Raw genomic sequence first — 25,708 nt, 5'->3', positions numbered from 1 at the left:
TCTGAGCTTTTCACTAGGTCAGGGTACAGTTACACTGCACTGATGAGGACCAAACAGGGCGAAACAGGTCTGCAGTTGCTGTACTCTGATTTTTAAAACGCTGTGAATGTAGAAGCCTTTTGGCGACATTCACGCGATTTGATTGGCTTTACCCATAATTCTATAGTTAATGCTTTCTCCCACCTTAACTCGAAAAAAAAAATTATATATATATATATATATATATATATATATACATATATATATATATATATATATATATATATATATATATATATATATATATATATATATATAGTAAGGAATGTGCTTTTGATAATTTTTTTATGAACGTCACATTCTGATGTATACCAACAGTAGTGGTTAGTATTAACATCACAAAGACTTAACTACAAAGTAAAACAAACCTAACAAAAAAAAAAAACACACACACACCAAAGTATATATTGAAACTCAATATTATAACAATTATAATTCGACCTGGATAAGGGTGTCTGCTAAGAAATTCATTATAATAATAATAATAAAAATAATAATAATAATAATAATAAAAAAAAAACATTTTAAAAAGTGTTTTGTGTGGTATTGAATATAGCCAGAATAAGCACATTGGTATAGGCAATCAAAAATGACTTTTAGCAAAACGCTTACATGTTGAAGTGTTTAGTGCAGTAGTCTATTCGTGTTAATCAGCTGTAAGACAATTAAAGCTTGTTGATGGGCACTCACTGTATGATATAAACACACTCAATAGGTCTGGAGTGGGGAATCCAATTCCCAGGATTTCGGAATTGATTTTATTTTTAAATCCCGGGATTCCATTTTTGTAATAATAATAATAAATAATAATAATAATAATATAGTGCTTCTGCTTTTATTAATAATTACTGATGTGGAGGCGTGGGGTAATGCACTCATATGACAAAAGAGTTCTTGAACGAATTAATTAATACTGAAAAAACACATACAGGCATTGCAAGTAAAGAGAATAGTCGTGTCGCTTCAGCTCCAGTGCAGAACAAGTGAGTGATTTCACTGTCTAAGTAGGGCGGCCCAGCTGCCTGCTCAACTCAATAATACTGTTATTTAAAAACGTAAACGTAGATAAAACACTGAACTGATGTTTACACAGTAAACTTACTTAGTAAATACTACACATTTTTAAAAGCAGCAACCTCATACAATGACAATCTGAGTTGTTTTTTTTAGCCTACCTATCTATTATATATATATATATATATATATATATATATATATATATATATATATATATATATATATATATATATATAAAATACATGAATACGAAAATATCTGTACCTCCATATAATAGTTGATCTCTGTTTATCACGGGATGGGATGGGACTGGATTATTTTTGACAGGACAGGACTGAAGTTTCATTCCCGTGTCACTCTCTATTGGAGACTGGTGACTATTTGAGAATCGGCATTTGTTATGTAAGATCACTAACATCTGCAAATACTTTGAAGCAATCATGAAAAAGCTGCCTGCACACAACCTTATAGAAACGACATAGGTAAATTACAACATTCCAGCAACGCCATTAAAAGGTTGTGTCAGTGGGTAATAACAGTTTGTATTGTAATAATAAGAAAAACAGTAAAATCCACTAAAGACAGCCCTGTAAATATTGGAACACAGGCGTGTATTAAGGTAGGCTTGCAGCACAATAAAAAAGTGTTTTTAAAATATAATAAAAGCAATAAGTATAATCTTTATTAACACATATTATATTTATTGTTCCCACTCAAACGTGTACATTGGTAAGCATGGACAATCGATGAGAAATTAACTAGCAACAAATCTTCATTGCAAAACCACCACATGAAATACTGTGTTAATACGAAAAATAAGTTCACACTGTTGGCCCACAACACACTCATGCATTACGTGTACCTTAAAATAAATTAAATTCAGTTTTCTTATCATTCATCCTGAGCCTCAGGGTCTCTTCATCGCTGTTGAAAAACAAATTGGTAAGCTCGCTATACAGCCATGTCTGTGTATTGGCTGGAACATTCAGTATGACGGGCATCGTATTATTATTCATAACCAGCGTTTAAAAGAGACCCAGCGTCTATTTACCATATTTCCCAGCAGCCCTCTGCACTTAGAGACCCGCTGAGTATTGGAGACTGGCGATTACTTGAAGTTTTACAATATATATATATATATATATATATATATATATATATATATATATATATATATATATATATATAAAGATATTTTAAACAAACAAATACATACAGTAAGGGACTGCACAAGCAGATTTTTTATTTCCTGGGGACGACAAGGCTTGAATTTATATTTTTAAAGACCCTCCAATATTGCACATTGCACATTGTAACTTATAGCTATTAATTAGGCCTAGCACGCTTTTCTTTCTTTCAGGAGGGCACTAAACTGAAAAAAGTACCCCCAAAGTATTCTACATTAAGTTACAAGTTTGTACCTACTCTGAAGGCAACTAAAATACTAACGTCTGTGTCTGCTATTCCCTTAAGATATCTAGACTAACTCCTTTTCATGGCCACTGAAAAATAAGTCTGTATGAAGGTTCAAGGATTTAAAAGGTGTCAGATCATAATTGATTGCTCCTTGTAGAGCAATTTGTGTGTTATTTTTCAAACTGTAGGAGTAAAACACACAAATGTTTCTCAGGTTTCTATCCTTGGAGTAATAGAGTATGTTCAGGAGCACTGAGTTTATAAACATGATTCTGTAGAGACTGCTGTTCGAAATCTACAAGAGTTCACTGTAAATTGCAAAGCTAATGCATCACTTTCAGAAGCAGGGGGCACAAATTAATACGTACATTAAAACATAACCTTTCAACTTCGCAAAGTAACGGAACAGAGTTTCCTGTGTAGAGATACCACTTCTGTAACAATCAATCGAGGCTAACAGAACATACAGTCAACATTTTTAATTAGAGTTGATGCACTCTTCTCCTTGCTTCCTCATTTGTCATGAAGAATGTTTAAAAATCAGAGTTATTAGTCTTTATTTGCAAATGGATCTGGTTAATATCTCTACCTTTCTGGAGCAGAAATCGTTCATCCATCAAATGAAGGAGCTACAGATAACCAGTGCCCCAGACTCCATGATCCATGACCATAAATCAAGATGTGTGTAGCTCCCATGCAACCTGGGTTAATTTCTATTTACAATAAATCTAGGGAGAATGTTGGTTTGACACATGAGTAGCCTGCTTATGAATCAGATTATGAGAAATATAAATGCACCGATAGTACTGAGCATCCTATATGAGGTGGGGGTTAAAAACCGAACAAATACAGGCTCAATTCATATAAAATAAAGCCTCTCTTTTTTATTGGATGTTAAAAGCTAAGTGTTATGCATCATATTGCAGATAGTAAATAACAATCAGAAATGTATTTTGCCCCCTTGTAGGTCCACAATATAAAAGTTTATATTCAGTTTCAGTTTAATTTGTCCATTTCAAGCGTGAAAAGTTACAATTATCTGAAAGAATGTCAAAAATAATAAAAAAATATATATATATATTATATATATATATTATATATATATATATATATATATATATATATATATATATATATATATAAACTTACTTTTATTTCCCACTAAGGAAATTACAGGCTGAGTTTCAGATTCTTCGTTAACCTTCTTTACCATGCAGTGCCAGTCTTCAAGATTCTCAAAGCTCTGATAGTTTGTGATGTCATATACCAGAAGCACACCCTAAAGTGGGATAAGGAACACAGTGACTTTAGGATTATTTTCTCACTGCTCCTTCATTAAACCCAATCACTGAGGATGGATTCGACCATTTATCAAGTGCCCCACTGCAGCACAAGTGTGATGTCATGCTTAATAATGAATAAAAACAGGAACAGAGCAACAACAAATCCACATTGTGACTGCTCTAGAAAACCCAGTTAATATATGTACAAGTCAGAAATAATTGCAGATCAGAGCTACTTTTCAAAAGGTTATAATTAGATTGTCAAAGTTGTTACTCTATTTTAAATCCAAATTACTACCTCGGATTCAAATGGGTTTTTAATAAAAATGCAGTGATATCTATTATTTGTCAATTTACACAAACTTCTACACATTATACTTATATTTTCCTTTTACTTTCTTTGTTATACCTATCTATTTAAAGGAAATATCCATTTTCGAATTAGAATTTGCAGAAAATTTGAGCATATAGACTTAGATACGTATTTCGGTTCACAGAGGCAAAGTATATTTGTAAACGTAGCCATTCTAATATGTGACCTGTCAGTACAAAATCAGACGCATTGCTCTAGATGCAATAATAATTTCTCTACACCACAAATATATAAATCTACTTTATCTTGTTTATAAAGATCACACTAAACTTATAAAGAAAAACACCAGAGGCGCTTTGAGTTTTCATAAGGGCTACGGTGGTAAAATAATAAAGAACGGTCTGCTGCAGTGTTTTGCATATCTCATACCCCTTCTCCACTGGCACATCTGACCCGTGAGGGCTCAGTACGGTACGGGTATGGGTGGTTCTCCACTGGCTATTTTTCAAGCCGAGCGAGAACCAAACCGTGAAACTCTGGCCTCACAAGACATCTGAATCTGGCTCGGAGCAAAGCCGGGCCAGGGGCGGAGTAAAGGATTTTCGTCATTATGTTGCATCAGTCAGTACAGTCCAGAAAGCCAAACAAGCAACATGGCAGGCAGCTAGTGTGATGAGAGAAAAGTACAGCCTTGGGACTTTGAGGAAGTGCAGGCTTTAGTTTCTCTGTGGGCAGATAGTAGTGTTCAGGAAGATCTGCAGTCGTGCGTCAGAAATGAGAACATTTTTCCACTGCTCGACTCTGCAGTGGAAAAACAACCCGGGCTCTCCTTACCGCACCGTGAGGGCTCAGTACGGCCCCGGCGCGGCTCGGTTGTACAGAGGAAAAGAGGCATCAGTGCATTTTTTTACAAACATACTTTTTGTGCAGCATCAGTTTTTCACATCTCTTTATTTTAAAGCCATGCCAAATTACTGTGTTTATAGTACCTGAGCTCCATAAATGTATTTATCCAGCATCTTTCCTCCTAATGTCTGGCCTCCAATATCCCACACTTGTAGTGCAACATTTGCATTTCCTGTAAAAAGAACTTCTGGTTACTAATACAATATGAAATACAACAATTGTGCTTTTATTACACAACATACAAAATTAGTCAATCAAGACCATACAAGCCAATGAGTTGGTGTCTGCAGTGTCAAAAAGGCCCGTATTGTAAGGTAGCATTTACAGTCATTTTAGTAAAAATGAGAGAACGACTGCTTAGCAGTCATGTTTAAGAAATGAAATTCCATTTTCTATTTGAATAGTGTTTCACAAAAGTTTCTTCAGCATACTATTTTTCTGTATTATGAAGAAGTACCAGTTAACCTTGATATGGTGTTTTTACTATATTGAAAAGAAGGTAAAGGACTCCATGTAAGATCTTAAAAGATTTTGTCCAGTAAGAAAGAACTGAATAAATATTTATTTTCCTTCAAAAATAAAGGGACTACACAGTAAGCAGTTTATCTGCTGTGTGGAGGCTGTTTGGTCCAGTGGTTAAAGAAAAGGACTTGTAACCAGGAGGTCCCCGGTTCAAATCCCCGTTTAGCCACTGACTCATTGTGTGACCCTGCGCAAGTCACTTAACCTCCTTGTGCGCCATCTTTCGGGTAAGACGTAATTGTAAGTGACTCTGCAGCTGATGCATAGTTCACACACCCGAGTCTCTGTAAGTCGCCTTGGATAAAGGTGTCTGCTAAATAAACAAATAATAATAATATTCAACCACTACTGTGATACAGCAGTGACTGTAAAGTATATTTGGCTCATCAGGCAATCTTGCTTTAAGTGCTGTGCAGCCAAAATGGTACTAAAAACACTGGCTTGGCCACTTTTTGTGCTAGTAAGTCAAAAATATCCTTTCACAGGAAAGCTGTTTACTGGACAGTAACCAAAGGTCTTCTAGAAGTATTTTACAGTAGATCTTAGGAAACTGCATGAGTAGACTGCCTGATTGACAGTGAACTCAAACCAGCAGACCCTGCTGACTCACAATTTTTAAGGAAGGAAAATCTTCACAGTGGTTGCATCTAGACTATACAGCACGGCAAGCTGCATTTAATATAAAAAAATGCATCTGTTGTAAAATAATCTGCAATAGAGTTAGAGTTATTTTTCTTCAATAAATTCAGACGCTGATGCCTCTCTGTTACAATAACTAAATATAACTGGACACCTAGTGAATATGATCCTGCTATAAAAATTAACCTGAGAATGAAAAAAGGCAAAGAATACACTACCGCTATGGCCAAAAGTTTTGCATCACCTAGAATTTTAGGACTGAGCCATGATTTAAAAAAAAAAAAAAAAAAAGAAAAAATTATATATAAGAGTTAAAGAGTAAGTAGTGGGGTTCCGAAAAATATATCGTTACACGTCCTCACGTGTCTGCTACAACTGTTTAAATAACGTACCTGTATTTTTTTCTTTTGATTGTTAACATCTTGACAACTTTTTACACTTAGCCTATATCTTTAAGGCTTTTTTCAAAATGTCTGCTCTAGTGCACTGGTAGTGCAGGGATTATTGCCTATGTTGTCTAACAGATAACACAGCAATGTCGATCCATGATGTGGTACGGAACAGAAAAGCCAGAGCACTTGTTATATTATTTTTTTTTATTTTTTTTAATCGCTCTTCCTGCAGTGATTTAGAGGGCAGATCTCAAACCCCAATGCACTAGAGCAGACATTTTGAAAAGAGCTTTGAAACAGACTTGAAAGTGTAAAAAGTTGTCAGGATGTTAAAGAAAAATGACAGGTATGTTATTTAAACAGTTGTAGCAACATGTGGGGATGTAAAATGCTATATTTTACATAACCCCGCTCCTTATTCTATAAAGGTTCTTCCCCTTAACAACTAGAGATGTATATGCATCTTGATAACTTTGATGGTTTTAATGGTTAATCTGTACCACACACTTTTCCTTACCTAAACAAGACACATCCAAAATGTTTTAAAATGCAGTGTTTCAATGTAATATTGATAGATTACCGAGACATTATTCATCAAATTGTAAGATTTCCACAACTAATTCATAACCAGTCATAGGATCCATTAACAACCGATAAATCTTTTAGAACACCTTGGTTATGCAGTGAATAGGAAGCCAAGTATAGCATTAGTCACTACGTAATAAACAAAGCAAACAAAAATAATGCTTTGTATTTTTCAATATACACCCAAAATGTTACATGTACTCTCATACACAGTAATGCTGTAGATATAGTATCAAAGTAAAAACACTCTTCTCTGATTGGTTACAATATTGAGATTTGGTCTAGATCTGAAATGAGAAATCTTGGTATTATTTTTGACCATAGTCTAGCCTTTTGAGTCACATGTACGGAATGTTACCAGGGTATCATTTTTTCATTTACGTTCTATTCTGTTTTTGTCTGATGCTAAGAAGTTAGTATATGCCTATGTCTTTTCTAGACTTGATTACTGCAATGCTCTGCTTGCTGGTGTCTCTCAGAGGGTTCTCAACAGGCTGCAGTACGTTCAGAATACGCCTGCTCAGGTTTAAATAAAATCTAAATCCTGCAAACATATAACTCCTGTTTTGGCATCCTTGCATTGGCTGCCTGTCAAGTCTAGGATTGATTTTAAAATTGTGTTGATAATGCCCTAAACGGATTGGCTCTATGCTAAAAAGATTTAATACACAACTATATTCCTTCACAATTTTCAGTCAATGGACTCTGGTCTTTTAATTATTCCAAAAACAAGGCTACATTCAATGGGTGACAGCGCATTCTGCAGTTATGCACCAAGATTGTGGAATGCTCTTTCTGGGTTGATCATGGACTGAGACTGAGAAATGTTTAAATCACATCTTAAAACATACTTTTATACAGTAGCTTTTCCTAATGTTTAAATCTCTAAATTTGAATGTCTTTTTTATTGAACTGTGTTTTGTGATGTTTGTACATGAAAAGCACTAAATAAAACAAAGTTTATTATTATTTATTATTTATTATTATTATTATTATTATTATTATTATTATTATTATTATTATTATTATTATTATTATTAGCTAAAAGTTATACTTTTAAACTTGATTAATCCTAAAAAGTTTTCACAAAATGTGGTCCCGTGGTTAAAGAAAAGGGCTTGTAACCAGGAGGTCCCCGGTTCAAATCCCCGTTCAGCCCGTACTCATTGTGTGACCCTGAGCAAGTCACTTAACCTCCTTGTGCTCTGTCTTTCGTGTGAAACGCTGTTTTAAGTGACTCTGCAGCTAATGCATAGTTCACATACCCTAGTCTCTGTAGGTCATCTTGGATAAAGGTGTCTGCTAAATAAAACTAATAATAATAATAATAATAATAATAATAATAATCCAATTTAAAAAAAAAAAACATAGTATTGTATTGCTGATTTTATTGTAGTAATTCATTTTCCTTCAGAAAATGTGCCTTTGCACTTGCTTCAAAATATGATATCTTGCTTTATTTTCCCTTTGATCTAATTGAGAATAAGTAATCTGGTCAGATGTTTCAACACATTGGCTTAAACAAAAATCATATATTTGTTTTTTTAATCACAAATACAGAGTTCAAGAAATACACTGCGTCTTTTCCAGTGGAAGTGTGAATTTGTGGATAAGCACAAATACCACTGTTCTTTAGAACTTCATGCTGTTGCATTAGTACTAATTCTGAAAAAAGTATTAAAATAAAGACAAATAAAGACTATTAACTCTGATTTAAATACTTGGAAGAACTTAAAACATTACTTACCTTGATGCTGAAAGGAACTTGTTCTTTTCATAAAACATACATACAGCGAGCAGGCAGAAATTAATACAAATTGGGTAATTTATGTACAGTATTTTTATTATTATTATTATTTAGGGAACACTGTAAGCAAGCTTTAAAATTTTACAATACTAAACTGTAAATTGACAGTAACTGCAGGTAAAAAATAAATAAATATTCAAGTGAAACATTTGTATAATTTGCCTGAAAGACTAAAATAAAATTGACCTCACTCAAATGTTTCTTACCTGGCAAAGATATTCTTTTCAGAAAAAAATCCAGCCCTATTGTTTGCTTGTACTGTTTTCCAAAAGACTCTTGTGCAAATCTCATAGCCAATGAAGACTGAAAAAAAAAACATGGAGGGTGGTTAGCAGAGTTTCTTGCTCTTCAATAAAAGTGTGCTTCCTACAAGCAATTATCTTATAAAACAATAACACTATAATAAAATAAACATAATAGCACTTCATTGTAAGAACAACTAAAGCAGGATTTTAACAGGTTTGACAGTGTTATGGACTCAGCACAATCAGTCAATATGTGAAGTTCTGAAATTAAAGTGTGTTTGCTGTGCACTGAGGAGCATTAACAAGAATTTAGTCACAATTTAGCCTGTTAGAGCATTGCTAACTTCTAAAACTGTCTTAGAAAGGCGGTAAATAGCTCAAATTGAAACAATATATGCTTAAAACTCCCATGAAGCAACCACACTACAAGGTGGTCAAAATGTAGAAAAAAAACAGGCTTTGACCCCTGAAGGTAAAATGAGGTCAACAGATAACAGCTGTTGTAAACGAGCCCAGCTTTTTTGTACAGTGATCAAGATGCTCCCTCGCTGTGTGCGTGGGAATTGGTTCTGCTACGTAACACAGTCCTTCATGCCTTCTTTATACACACTCATCATCCTGAAAACATTTTCCAAATTACATGGGATTCATGTATCAACCACCAATCTGGTAATAGAGGGTTGACATTTATTTGTTTATTTATTTTAAAATGTAGTGCATTTGTAAAAAAAAAAAAAAAAAAAATGAATACATTAAATGTTCTATATTAGCTTCTGTCTCTATAAGTGGAGTTGTGCAGAACTAATACCAGCGCTCTAAATTGCCAACAAAAAGGGCAAGGCCAAAAAGGCCTTCAGTTCAATACATTTATAAAGGGCGCCAAGGCCACTAAGCTTAAATCAAGGCCAAAGTGGGGGGGGGGGGGGCCTAGACTTAGCAGCCTAGATTCGAGCCTGCAAGGACATAGTTCCCTGCGATGATGCCAGGCATTGGCCATTTTTGTTCAATTTTAATTAGCCCCCATGGAAATCTGCAATAAAACATCCTAAAATCTGCAAAGAGAAAAATATATTTTATGCAGTCATGACTTTTCAATGAAAAATACCATTAATGAGTATTAATAAAGCAGAACAATAACATTTCACCTTTAAATTAAGCTTAATGTAATGTATCATTCAGCCAGTGCAAAATAGGTCCTAAACAGTTTTTAGAAGCTACACATTTGCTGGAAAAAAGAATCACTGCTGAGTATTTTTTTTTCTTTTTTTGTTTTAGGTAGTGAAGGTAATTTTTTTTGTTTTGTTTTGTTTTTTTTAAGTGCAGTTTGAAAAACTAACAAAGTTCTATACACATTGGTTAGTAAAACTGACATTTAAAAACACTGTTTCACCTAGCACAATAATTGCACTTTGCACCTTCATTTTTAATTCCTGTGTCTCTTCAACACTAGTTTAACTTCTCCAGAACCTCCCAGATGGTCAGTGCGGCAGCCATGCAGAATGTGTCACATCAGTTAACCTGCTCATTACATTATAATTAGGCTTGCTATTTTTCGATTGTAATTGGTAAAGCTTGTTAAACGTCGAATTCCCCAAAAATATGACTTTGACTGAAATAAATTTATATAGGATAACCGTCGGTAAAACCACTTGCAATTTTTATTTTTTACCAAAGATAATAAATTTAAGAAATCATCTCATCTGTACCCTGATCGACAGCAGAAGTCTCCGCGGCAGGACAAAGCGGGCCAGTCTGCCTTACCTCCAGTAAGTCCAGCTGTGCTTAAGGAGAGGGGCGGAGCTCGGAATAAGTGCAAGTTAGTTCTATTCAACTATCTAATGTTTTGTTTTGTCTGTGCATATTGTTTTTACTTGTAAATGTATGCTATAAAAGTATATGTAATACACTTTATATGCTGCGTTTTCTACAGTTTATTTGAGACATTTTTAAAACATTTGTGTATGATCTATATCTAGGTATAGCTTCGCTGTGACCAAACATTATTTCAATTAGAATGTTGGTAACCTTGGTTTTGTAGCATGTCGAATATGATAGAGGTTTCTCTAAATGAGACTTCTCATAAAAAGTGTTTTTTTTTTTGTTTGTTTTTTTAAGCATCGATTTTACCTGTGCTCTGCTTGAATTGAAAAATAAAGATAAAAAAGGATGTATTTGACCGTTATATTAGAACATTTATTCTGTCTCATGTTTTATATATATATATATATATATATATATATATATATATATATATATATATATATATATATATATATACACAGACGTGCTCAAATTTGTTGGTACCCTTACAGCTCTTGAAATAATGCTTCATTCTTCCTGAAAAGTGATGAAATTAAAAGCTATTTTATCATGTATACTTCCATGCCTTTGGTATGTCATAGAATAAAGCAAAGAAGCTGTGAAAAGAGATGAATTATTGCTTATTCTACAAAGATATTCTAAAATGGCCTGGACATATTTGTTGGTACCCCTTAGAAAAGAGAATAAATAATTGGATTATAGAGATATTTCAAACTAATTAGTTTCTTTAATTAGTATCACACGTCTCCAATCTTGTAATCAGTCATTCAGCCTATTTAAATGGAGAAAAGTAGTCACTGTGCTGTTTGGTACCATTGTGTGCACCACACTGAACATGGACCAGAGAAAGCAAAGGAGAGAGTTGTCTGAGGAGATCAGAAAGAAAATAATAGACGAGCATGGTAAAGGTAAAGGCTACAAGACCATCTCCAAGCAGCTTGATGTTCCTGTGACAACAGTTGCAAATATTATTAAGAAGTTTAAGGTCCATGGAACTGTAGCCAACCTCCCTGGGCGCGGCCGCAGGAAGAAAATCGATCCCAGAGTGAACAGAAGGATAGTGCGAATGGTAGAAAAAGAACCAAGGATAACTGCCAAATCCGTCGCTTTTTCAGCGAAAGTGGGCTCCATGGAAGAAGACCCAGGAGGACTCCACTTTTGAAAGAAAAACATAAAAAAGCCAGACTGGAATTTGCTAAAATGCATATTGATAAGCCACAATCCTTCTGGGAGAATGTCCTTTGGACAGATGAGTCAAAACTGGAGCTTTTTGGCAAGTCACATCAGCTCTATGTTCACAGACGAAAAAATGAAGCTTTCAAAGAAAAGAACACCATACCTACAGTGAAACATGGAGGAGGCTCGGTTATGTTTTGGGGCTGCTTTGCTGCGCCTGGCACAGGGTGCCTTGAATCTGTGCAGGGCACAATGAAATCTCAAGACTACCAAGGCATTCTGGAGCGAAACGTACTGCCCAGTGTCAGAAAGCTCTGTCTCAGTCGCAGGTCATGGGTCCTCCAACAGGATAATGACCCAAAACACACAGCTAAAAGCACCCAAGAATGGATAAGAACAAAACATTGGACTATTCTGAAGTGGCCTTCTATGAGTCCTGATCTGAATCCTATCGAACATCTATGGAAAGAGCTGAAACTTGCAGTCTGGAGAAGGCACCCATCAAACCTGAGACAGCTGGAGCAGTTTGCTCAGGAAGAGTGGGCCAAACTACCTGTTAACAGATGCAGAAGTCTCATTGAGAGCTACAGAAAACGTTTGATTGCAGTGATTGCCTCTAAAGGTTGTCTGTATATATATATATATATATATATATATATATATATATATATATATATATATATATATATATACACACACACACACACACACACTACCGGTCAAAAGTTTTGGAACACCTCAATTTTTCCAGTTTTTATTGAAATTTACGCAGTTTAATGTCTCAATGTACTCTGAAATTAAAGCATAGAACAAGTAAACAATTGGAGATAAAAAAGAAATCATGGAATCGTTTTGTTTTACAAAATTTAATCTAAATTTTTGACTCATCAAAGTAGCCACCTTTTGCAGATATAACAGCCGAACACACTCGTGGCATTCTTTCTACAATGGAAATCAAATATTGTTCGGAAAGTTCTTCCCAACACTGTTGCAGAAGTTCCCACAAATGTGTTGCACTTGTAGGTTGCTTTGCTTTCACCCTGCTGTCCAGTTCATCCCAAACCAGCTCGATGGGGTTTAAGTCTGGAGACTGTGCTGGCCATTCCATGACTTGAAGCCTACCGTCTTGTTCTTTTCTTCTAAGGTAGTTCTGACATAGCCTGGAGGTATGTTTTGGGTCATTATCTTGCTGTAGGATGAACCCCTGACCAACTAGGCGTATACCAGAGGGTATTGCATGGCGCTGCAAAATGCTGTGGTAGCAGTTTTGGTTCAGGGTGCCACTCACTCTGTGCAAGTCGCCGACTCTGGATCCAGCAAGAGAGCCCCAGACCATCACGCTTCCTCCTCCATGTTTGACAGTTGGTGTCACACACCGAGGAACCATCCTTTCGCCTACTCGACGGCGTACAAAAACCCTGCGTGATGAACCGAAGATTTCAAATTTTGATTCATCGGTCCATAAGACCTTCTTCAAATCTTCAGTAGTCCACTGGCAGTGCTTCATGGCCCAGGCAAGCCTCTTTTTCTTATTTTGCCATCTTAGCAAAGGCTTTCTTACTGCTACTCGACCTGTCAAACCTGCAGCTCAAAGTCTTCTCTTCACAGTTGAAACTGAGACTTGCTTACTTCGACCAGTGTTAAGCTGTGCTTGAAGCTGTTGTCCTGTGAGCCGTCTATCATGCAAGCTGTTGACTCTCAGAAACTTGTCTTCTGATTCTGTTGTGGCTTTGGGTCTGCCAGACCTCTTCCTGTCAGAGTTTCCTCCAGTTTCCAAGTGCCTTTTGATGGTGTAGGAAACTGTACTCACTGACACCTTGGCTTTCTTTGCAATTTCTCTGAAGGAAAGACCTACACTTTTAACCCTTTGCGGTCCATTTATTAATTGCGCGTCAGGCACGCCAGGTCTAATTAATTTTCACACGCGCAGTTAATTTTAGACGCTCTGTATAAAAGTATTTTTTTTCACAGTCAAACGGGTTTAAATGGCCCTGCATATCAACAAAGCACTCACTAGGCATCTCCAGCCCCGCCCCACCCTTTCGTTTGCTATAGCGTTCACCTATGTAAGAAATAAATAACAATAATAGTCGTACATACCGATCGATCATCTCCGGATCACTCGTTTTATCACCAAACTCCTCAATAATGCGATCCAAATCATTATTTTATTACTATAACATCTCAAAAAAGCTCTGCAAATGTCTGTGTTTTCTGTGCGCTGATTCAGTCAGCCAACTTGTTTACTTCGCCCCCGTTATCTGATACCTGATACCATGTATGACTATTCATGAGAGACGCCATTTTTTTTGTTTTTTTTGTTTGACTTGTCTCGGCTCCTGTCGCTCCCACTCAGCAATTGAATGGTTTTCTCTGCTTTTTCCGGAGAAAAAACGACTAAACACCCGTTTATTGCGTTGCTATAATGATGTCGGACCCAGTCCGACAAAGGACCTGTGAGGAATAATTGCAATGTTGGACCCAGTCTGACAATGGACTGCAAAGGGTTAAGGGTTATAATGGTCTGTCTGTCTTCCTTTGTTAATTGCCTTTTTCTCGCCATTATGAGAGCAATATACTACTTACTGCAGTACAATACTGTCCAAATAATGCTTAAGAGGGTGTAGTAACACAGTCTGTTCCAACACTGTTTTTATACAGACAGAGGGTTTGTAAGTAATCAACAAAAGTTGGGACACCTGTAGGAATTTTGGCCTTTTGTTCCCTGAAAAAGGCCTTTTTGTATAACTCTGAAATGTACATTATTTTTCAGTTTTTGGTAACCTAAACTTTTTTTTTTTAACCTCTGGCAGTTTACCGCTTACCTTTGTACCATTTCAGGTTATTCACTGGACTTGAACTGCTTAAATTTCAATAAAAACTGGAAAAATTGAGGTGTTCTAAAACTTTTGACCGGTAGTGTATATATACACACACATACACACAGTGCCTTGCATAAGTATTCACCCCCCTTGGACTTTTCCACATTTTGTAGTGTTACAACCTGGAATTAAAATGGATTTAATTAGGATTTTTTGTTACTGATCAACACAAAATAGTCCACAATGTCGAAGTGGGGAAAAAAATCTACATATTTTCAAAATTATTTACCTCCTTTGCTGTGACACCCCTAAATAAGCTCTGGTGCAACCAATTGCCTTCAGAAGTCACATAATTAGTTGAATGGAGTCCACCTGTGTACAATTAAAGTGTCACATGATCTCAGATTAAATACACCTGTTTCTGGAAGCCGCCAGAGTTTGTTAGAGCCCAATTTTGAATGCTGTCTAGATCATTTTGAATGACCTTTGCTGCTTCAACAGTGTTTGCCACTCCTCCTATTTTTGTGTCGTCTGCAAATTTAACGAGTTTGCTTACAGTATCAGAGTCTAAATCATTAATGTAGATTAGGAATAGCAGAGGACCTAATACTGATCCCTGTGGTACTCCACTGGTTACCTCGCTCCATTTCGAGGTTTCTCCTCTCATCAGTACTTTCTGTTTTCTACCTGTTAACCACTCCCTAATCCATGTGCATGCATTTCCTTGGATCCCTACTGCGTTCAGTTTCAGAATTAATCTTTTATGCGGGACTTTGTCAAAAGCTTTCTGGAAATCTAAATAAACCATGTCGTATGCTTTGCAGTTATCCATTTTCAATGTTGCATCCTCAAAAAAGTCAAGTAGGTTAGTTAGACATGATCTCCCTTTCCTAAAACCATGCTGGCTGTCTCCCAGGATATTGTTACCATATAGGTCCACCCCAGACCTGGGACTGGGGTGGAGGTTCACCTTCCAGCAGGACAATGACCCTAAACACACAACCAAAGCTACACTGGAGTGGTTTAAAAACAAGAACCTGAATGTCTTAGAATGGCCCAGTCAAAGCCCAGACCTCAATCCGTTGAGAATCTGTGGCAAGACTTGAAAATTGCTGTTCACCAACGGTCCCTATCCAACTTGACAGAGCTTGAGCAATTTTGCAAAGAAGAATGGGCAAAAATTGCAGGATCCAGATGTGCAAAGCTGGTAAAGACTTACCCAAAAAGACTCACAGCTGTAATTGCTGCCAAAGGTGCTTCTACCAAGTATTGACTCAGGGGGGTGAATGCTTATGCAACCAACAAATGTCTTTTTTGTTTAATTAACTTTTGTGTCACAATAAAAATATTTTGCACCTTCAAAGTGTTAAGTATGTTGTGTAAATCAAATGGTAAAAATCCCAATTAAATCCATTTTAATTCCAGGTTGTAACACTACAAAATGTGGAAAAGTCCAAGGGGGGTGAATACTTATGCAAGGCACTGTATATTATATATATAATTTTAGTTTTTTTTACAACATTTGTAAAGATAAAAAAACAAGTGAATATAAGCAGATACTATTTCATGAACTAAATTTGTCAGGTCAGTTTTTCTTTGTGCTTATTACTAATAATAATGGAATGAATAACTTATTTTATTAATAAATATTTATTTTGTGAAAATAATTGTGAGTAATGTCCATTATTGCTTCAAAGACTCTGAGAATAAACGTGTATTGAGTCATTGCAATCACTCAGGTGAAACAATGTCTTGTAATTTGCCTAGATATCAATATTTTTCAACAAAACTTTAGGAAGTATTGTAAGGTCCCTCAGGCCATAGAATAACATGTTTTTAAACATTTATCTCTAAGCAGAATACACAACAAAAAATACTTAACATTAAAAAGATTTGTGTAATTGTGGCAAACAGTGGTTAACAGTGCGCAGGTGCAAGTGATCAATGAACAGACAGACAATTATAATCCAGGTGCAAAGTAGTTTAACCCTTTGCGGTCAATTTATTCAGCGAGTCTCAGACACGTCAGTTTCAATTTATTTTCACATGCGCATTTCATTTTAGACGCACTTTAAAAGTATTTTTTTTCACAGTAAAACAGTACTGCATCTCCAGCCCCGCCCCTTGTTCACTGTATTTTTAACATACCTCTTCATAGTCGTGCATACTGATAAATCATCTCCTGATCACTCATTTTATCACCAAACTCCTCAATAATGCGATCCAAGTCATTATTTTATTACTATAACATCTCAAAAAACTCTGCAAATGTCCGTGATGTTCTCTGAGCACTGGATGCGGAAGCAGTTATCTTGTTTGTTTATGTCCGTGTTATCTCTGTGGTGCCGGGGCTATGTGTATTGCTCAGATAGCCCCCTTTTTTTTTGGATTCTCTCGGCTCCTGTCAGTCTCACTCGGCCATTGAATGGTTTTCTCGGCTTTTTCCGGATAAAAAACGATGAGAGACCTGTGTTTTACGTCTTTTTGATGATGTCGGACAGAGTCCTACATCATACCGGTAAGGGAAAATTGTAATGTTGGACCTGGTCCGACATATGACCACAAAGGGTTAATGGGTTTGTATGTCCAGTGCCTGACGGCAAAACAAACAGTAAACAACAATGATGGCAAGTAATACAGTGACGTGTATTTTTTTAAATATCTTTGTTATTGAAAAATGTATATAGATAACAGTATTACTGTATGGTATGCAGTGAATGCTGTATGATATCTTTATATTTGATTCATGAGATCTGGTGTAAAACATAATTAAAACAAATCAGATAACTTTAAGAGCAAGTTCTCACATGGAGCGTCACAAAATAATCTACAAGTAAAAAGTATAACCTGTGATATGACGTTTTATCTTTCCTGAAATGCAAAGACTGGTGAGTGGGGACTTTTATTGTAGAAGTGAGGATCAGAGATTTGAACAGGGTGCTACATTAAATTGGAGAGCAATCTGAATTATTAGTGCAGTATTTGGTGCTGTGCGAGTACATCCACCATGCCAACTGGGATTACAGATGTTCATATAAGCACTTTAGGACGGTATGTATAGGAAGCCAATCGTTTTGTGCGTTTCTCCATTTATATATACAACTTAAAACACCATCTTCTACTAAAAACATGTATGTTTTCTATATTAAAGTATGTTTAGATATCCCATGTAGACTTAACCCTTTGCAGTCCATTTATTAAGGCGCATCAGGTCCAATTTACTTTCACACAAGCAGTTAATTTCAGACGCGCTGTTTAAAAGTTTTTTTTTTCCCACAGTCAAACAGGTTTAAAAAGCCCTGCATATCAACAAAGCACTCATTAGGCATCTCCAGCCGCGCCCACCCTTTCGTTCGCTATAGCTTTCACATATGCTAAGAAATAAATAATAATAATAATAATAATAATAATAATAATAATAATAATAGTTGTACATACCGATCACCCTTTATTGGAGAATGGCTGCTCCGGTTTTGTTATAATGTTAACTCTTGTTTCACTCACTTTAAAATTGAACAAATAGGTAGATAAAAAATTATTATTTTCTGACTACAGAAAAAAAAGGAGCAAGCAGCTAGCTATAACGTTACCATGATTCAAGTAACGGCTTCCTTGTTTTCTCAATACGAATAGTAGACTAAATAAAATCTTGAGGTGCACTCATTTATCTATCTGTTTTTATCACTACCTTGTGTAATTCTGTTTAGTGCTTTAACAAACAATGTTATACAAACTATAACTTACACACATAGCTAACTAATGTCACGGTTTAATAAAACAAACCCTACGTGTTTTTTTTTTTGTTTTTTTTTTGGTTGATATCCCTTATTCTGTTATTACTTAGTTAATTGCTTCAAAATTGTACAGTATTAAAAATATCCATGCGAGCTGACATATATATGAACATTTTCAAAACAGCTTGGATGTGATTGTAACCTTATAATTTATAAGATCATACAATGCAGGATTCAACAACAATGTAGCACACATTACTTTTTTTTTTTTTTTTTTTAAATCGCTGTCTTTGTGGGTGTGTATGATTTGTTAGTTACCGAAATCTCAGTCAAGAGGATCATTTCATATCACTTAATTTGCACCGATGAAACATAACCTGGTTAACCATACTGATGGCATATCAAATGCTTAGACGACAGATATGGTTGCATTCTTGTAGAACTTAAGGATAAAATAAAATACATTTCGACAAGGAATTGCATTAGTTCCATTACTTAGTTGAGCACAAGGTGGTTTCAATAAATACATTTAAATATGATAGTTTGAGATAGTTTTGGGATAGTCAGTCTAATTAAAACATGAGGTAGTTGTTTATTTTCAGAATTTTTATATATAATTATTAGTCAAATAAACCGCTACCGAATAAGATCATTTTACTACCTACTTTCCAGGCAGGTAGCAAATCCTCACTACTGCCTTAAAGTTAATTTCTAGCCTTGAAAATGCATACTAAATAGCTAGTGTACAGGACCGTGTAAAAGAAGTGCTATGGTAGAATATGTTTTAAACATACAAAATATGCACTAACACTAATAATTTTAATTTCGAAAACTGAGCACTGTCCGCCCCTCCCTGCTCCAGCTCATGTTATAAGAACATAAGAAAGTTTACAAACGAGAGGAGGCCATTCAGCCCATCTTGCTCGTTTGGTTGTTAGTAGCTTATTGATCCCAGAATCTGATCAAGCAGCTTCTTGAATGATCCCAGGGTGTCAGCTTCAACAACATTATCCACGGGCAAACCTTTAATTTCTTCATTCGCCATCTCGACAGCAAAGCACTGTATAGCATAAGCTGTATTGAAAGAAATGTATTGAAAACCCTCTGCTGTTTGGGATTTCTTTGTTAAAAGCCCAGATGACCAAAAAAAAAAGTTAAATGCAAATTGTGCAGGCGACTGTTGAAGTATCATGGAGGCACAACCAATCTCCAGGGTCACTTGACAAGCATAAGTTCATATTATTATTAATATTTTTAGTAGTAGTAAAACGTGACCGATAACCTGCTTGGAACAGTGACTTAAATAAAGCTTTGTTTTGCCTAAATCCACTGCAGTTGGTGCTGCTGCAATGCATGCTTACTGTATCAATTACGTGTAAATAAACAACATGTATTTTTATTTAAATTATAAAAACATGATTACTGTTCTATATAACACATTTTAAACTACATTGAATGTTTTACTCCATTTATATGGATTACCTGTAAAATAATATGATTGTCAATCAAATCTAAACAAGTAGCTATGGTGACGTCACAAGTAAATTATGCAAATTAGTACCACTGAAGGGTCGAACCTTCCTTCTGTAATGTGTTCCAAACCTTCGAAGGTCAAAGCGTAGCCTTTGTTGCAGTCCTACTACGTTGTTGATGCTGAAAGATTGGTTTCCTTTATTAAACTGACTTTACAAAGTTATGGGATCAACCAAAGTACTGGGATGTTGTTTTGTTGAAAATGAAACCAAGGCAGAAAATGATTAGTGCCAACCTTTTTATACCAGGAATCCTGGGACAGCAACCCTGAAATTTGAATTTTGAACCTTTTTAATTCTATGGGGTCCTAATCCATGCCATTTTTACAGGGTAGATGAACCCACTTTGGTCCAATTGAGCTGGAATAACCCAGACGTTTTACTTGCACAGACTAATATTACCCACATGAAGAAAAGTCAGTTGTATGTGTTGGTAAAACCGTGACCTTTGAACCCTTGTTGGTCTTTTGGGATAAATTGAGATCATTGTACCCTTCTGCAAAAGGTCATCATTGGTTTATGCCCCACAAAAGGTTAATATTAACAGACCAACTATATACAGATGTGCTCAAATTTGTTGGTACCCTTACAGCTCATTGAAATAATGCTTCATTCCTCCTGAAAAGTGATGAAATTAAAAGCTATTTTATCATGTATACTTCCATGCCTTTGGTATGTCATAGAATAAAGCAAAGAAGCTGTAAAAAGAGATGAATTATTGCTTATTCTACAAAGATATTCTAAAATGGCCTGGACACATTTGTTGGTACCCCTTAGAAAAGATAATAAATAATTGGATTATAGAGATATTTCAAACTAATTAGTTTCTTTAATTAGTATCACACATGTCTCCAATCTTGTTATCCGTCATTCAGCCTATTTAAATGGAGAAAAGTAGTCACTGTGCTGTTTGGTATCATTGTGTGCACCACACTGAACATGGACCAGAGAAAGCAAAGGAGAGAGTTGTCTGAAGAGATCAGAAAGAAAATAATAGACAAGCATGGTAAAGATAAAGGCTACAAGACCATCTCCAAGCAGCTTGATGTTCCTGTGACAACAGTTGCAAATATTATTAAGAAGTTTAAGGTCCATGGAACTGTAGCCAACCTCCCTGGGCGTGGCCGCAAGAGGAAAATCGACCCCAGAGTGAAGAGAAGGATAGTGCGAATGGCAGAAAAAGAACCAAGGATAACTGCCAAAGAGATACAAGCTGAACTCCAAGGTGAAGGTACGTCAGTTTCTGATCGCACCATCCGTCGCTTTTTACAGAAAACGTTTGATTGCAGTGATTGCAGTGATTGCCTCTAAAGGTTGTGCAACAAAATATTAGGTTAGCGGTCCCATCATTTTTGTCCATGCCATTTTCATTTGTTTTCTTATTTACAATATTATTATGTTGAATAAAAAATCAAAAGCAAAGTCTGATTTCTATTAAATATGGAATAAACAATGGTGGATGCCAATTATTACTTTTGTCAGTTTCAAGTTATTTCAGAGAAAATTGTGCATTCTTTGTTTTTTGTGGAGGGGGACCAACAAATTTGAGCACGTCTGTATATATATATATATATATATATATATATATATATATATATACACATATTAAATGAGGTAAACTAGGAACATTGCATAATTATCGTTAACTGTATAAACCTTCCAATAAGTTATGAAGAACTACAATCTGATAAACAGTTTCTGAGAAAATAACAGCTATGAGAGCTATAAGTTGGGTTTGATATTTTCAAATCTGATGTTCTGATCTAACCTGAAAATCTTTGGGAAAACAAGTTATTTTTTGTGATCCATACTGAATTTCAAATTGGTTGAGTGCACCACTAAATTGACACAGCATGACCCACTCCATTAATTTATGAGCGTACTATTACTAAAAACTATTCAGTATCATATGCCAATCAGTTTCCAGCTCCAGCAGGCTTCTATCACACAGTAGATGTCTGCTGGAACGCCACAGCATCAATGTAAATCAAACTTAAAATCAATCTGCGCAAGGGTTGGCTATTTCATGTTGACTTGCTGTATTGAAAGCTTAGTTCACATCTATTGGAAAGCAAATAGGCCTAGTAGACGAGCACATTGGTCAAAACATATTTTGTTATCCACTAAAACCAGCCAATCAATACTTTGCCTCGACAAAAGCAACCAGTCCTGTACCCACATCTGCCAAATCAGCCAATCACAGACTGTCAGCTCGACTGGAGCTCAGCAGCTTTCCACAGCAACCTGGTTTATTTGCAACTGCGACCCAATTTTTGGTCTCAGACAGTGGTCAGAATGACACCATTCACACTGCCGCAAGCTGCGTCTTTTCTGAAAAGTCGTACAGCCTTTTCTTGTGTGTCTGTGACAGCGAAACGCACAGGGTCAGATGATGTTGAAAAAATCCAACATTTGTCTCATGGTTGCAAGCCAGTGAAGCGCGATAGAGCAAGTTTTTGAGGAACCCAATAAACATGAACAGAACAGGATTTTAAACTTGTCTCTAAACAATGAAATTAAAGCGTAAATGTACCTTTGCTAAATTAATATTGGTGCTTACATAGGCTACTATGGCAGCAACCACTTGTATAATAATAACAATAATAATGAATGCAATGTATTTTCATTTGTATTATTGTTATTCTTTTATATATCTGAGTCACTAACAACTTAAAGTTACTATTTATTTTCTGTATGCATTTACTTTCCCCATCAAATCAGTAACGTTGCTCAGCTGTTCAATATGTCTGATCGGAGGCAGTATGGAGAACAGCTGAACAGTTTTACTTGTTTGCTGCTCATAAAAATATATATGAGCTTACACATTCACTTCACTCATGAGACGGGCAATTTTAAAATCCCGTCTCAAAGTGTCGATTGTGGAGCCTGTTGGCAACCCTAATCACAAGTCGACACCGGCAGTAATGCAGACTGCCTGAAAGTATGACAGACAGCTATAACCACTTTGCTGCATCAAATAGTCTGCCAGCTTGGGGATGCTTCAGTCCTTCTGGCACACCCGTAGAAGTGTCTGCAGCTGACCTACAGCTTTTGTCTGCGAGAGAAGTATAAACCAACCTTAAGTTGCCCAGACACTAACCTTGCACTGTCCATATAAACTATAAGCACCCCTAACAAGTAAAAAGTTATTGGTTTAATAAGACATTTTTTCTCTCTATCATTATGTACGTGATCCTTCATGAACATTTTTTGGACTATTTTCCTAAACCTTTTCTCAGCAGAATGGTACCCTACAGTTCAAGGCAAATCTAGATTTTAAAATGCTGTTTAAAGAAAGTAATGTGAAAAATCTTTTCTAGCAATAGTTCCCTCTCGGTGAAGTCAGTACCGTATGGTAGTTGACCTTGACTCGTTAGTGCCCTCGCCTTCAGCTCTGGACACATAGCTCCAGTACGGTCAACTGCCACAGGGTAGAGCTGTCATCGATGCACATGCACTATCACTGAATCAAAACAACGGGAAACTGTACAGGACACAACAAACAACTTACTACATATTCAATCATTCTTGAGTTTCTATTTTACATGATACATAAAATATTATCTCTACTTTTGAGGGTAACTTATTTGCACACTCTAATGTAAACTTTTTTTTCTCAAAGTTTTTATTTTTTCTCCATATTTTTTGTTTATAAATCGCTATAAATAAATACAAATAAACAAATTGTGTTTTTGAGTTATTTTTTTAGGGGGATTTGTGCAGTATTCAATCAATATTGCAAATGCTTAATCAATACAAATGCTTATCCTGTGGCTATTTACGCCACTTTTTTTTTTCATGTTATTGTCATAAATTATTCAAGTTATTCACCAGTACTGTGTAAACACTGTCTGTAATATCAAAACCTACCCGTACTGTCTTTTCGAATAGGTAAACGGGGTCATTTCATTTTGTTTTTTTCTAGAAGCGCAAATGCTTCTCGACTAAAATATATTACAGAGCGTGTACATAAAATTGGAAGTCCTAAATCCTTTTTTCTGTTGATGCTGCAATGTCTGTATCTGTCGTCCCGAATCTGAAAATCTCTCACCTTTCCTGATGCTCCGTCTCCTATAATAACAATTTTCAGCTGTCGGTCTTGGCATTCTTCCTCCGAGTCAGACATGATGTTTATGAAGACGATAATTTAAACTGTTCGAACTTGAAATTAATTAAAGAAATGTCATCAGATAAAGATTAAAAGAACTAGCGCTAAGCAACCAGACGCCATATTCACGCAATTGCTATGCTGGGGCAATCCTATTGCAGTGAAAAGCAGGAGGCACTTTACAAGAATGCAAATATGTTAAAAACAAACAAAAAAAAAAAAACAACTTGGTTTGACCGATGGCATTAACTCGCTAAAATAAAAATGAAATGTATATATAATAGATTATTTTTATCTGCTTATAAATGTTCCTGCTGCGTTTTAACTGTAGTTTTATAATGGTTTATTCCATCTATGACGCGTCTCTGTATCCAAGGAAAATGGGGTCAGAGGTTACAACAAGACGTAGCTTCATTTTTTTGTTTATTGAGATTGTTGGTACTGTACTGTGGTTTTGTGACAGCTAAATGACAAACTGGTTGTTTTAAATGTAGCCTTAAATGTCCAATACATCGAAAATAGATGAATAATCAGCCTCTATGCACCGAACGCTGTTTGTTTGATTATTTATTTATTAGACACGGTACTGTTACTAGACACAGACCATGCCACTGCAACTAAACCACAGTGTTGGAATTGTGCAACTATTGCATGGAAATACGTTTCTGTGAACAGACTGCAAGTAGATAAAGATTTTTTTTTTGTCAATATTTTCACACCACAGTCTGCATAATAATATTGTCTCTGCATCTACACGTGTTACTGTAATGATTCTTTTAATTGTTATTGCTCTGGCCAGCTATAAAAACAAGTGGCGCTGGGGGTGGGGTATTATTGCCAGTATAACCTACTCAGCCCACTTTCTAAGTGAATATCTGGGAATCACAAAATAACCTTATCACCCTCTTCAGATATATGCTGATGATTTCATGAGAGTGGCATCTCACAAGTGCAGTGCTACCCCACCCGTTTCCTAAGAATTCAAAGGACTGGGATGTACATTTGTTTACATTACATTTTAACCACAACCTAACCCCATATTCGCTAAATATATTGGTATCGCTGAGTATATAATTGTCTCCTGTTTAAAAGTAGATGTACAGCAAGTGCTATATGGTACCAGTAGACCAAATGCTAAAAGAAGCACAAATCGCATAATAACAACCCTTACTTTTTACTCACAATTAGGGTTGCCACCCGTTCTGGTGTTGCCTGGATTGTTCTCTTTTTGAGGCGTCTGTCCTGGGAAATCTGTAAGACTTCCTGGGACATTAAATGTCAAAGTATATGATTATTTATTTATTTTATTTATTTATTTATTTTTGTACGAAATGACTGTGGTGTCCCGGTT

General features: G+C 35.8%; 1 protein-coding gene across 1 annotated transcript; it reads right to left on the bottom strand.

The window, feature by feature from the left end:
* Positions 1 to 1,948: 1,948 nt before the first annotated feature.
* Positions 1,949 to 24,537, bottom strand: LOC131733193 (ras-related protein Rab-28-like). The gene is made up of 5 exons (XM_059021156.1): positions 24,301 to 24,537; positions 9,126 to 9,222; positions 5,058 to 5,146; positions 3,622 to 3,751; positions 1,949 to 1,980 (listed from the first exon to the last, which is right to left on the bottom strand). Exons 1-5 carry the CDS (start codon positions 24,373 to 24,375, stop codon positions 1,964 to 1,966), a joined length of 408 nt encoding a protein of 135 aa, XP_058877139.1. The 5' UTR covers positions 24,376 to 24,537; the 3' UTR covers positions 1,949 to 1,963.
* Positions 24,538 to 25,708: the final 1,171 nt, after the last annotated feature.

This window comes from Acipenser ruthenus, unplaced genomic scaffold (assembly GCF_902713425.1).
Source record: "Acipenser ruthenus unplaced genomic scaffold, fAciRut3.2 maternal haplotype, whole genome shotgun sequence".
Taxonomy (NCBI): Eukaryota; Metazoa; Chordata; class Actinopteri; order Acipenseriformes; family Acipenseridae; genus Acipenser; species Acipenser ruthenus.
This window is presented reverse-complemented; position numbering and strand designations above follow the sequence as displayed.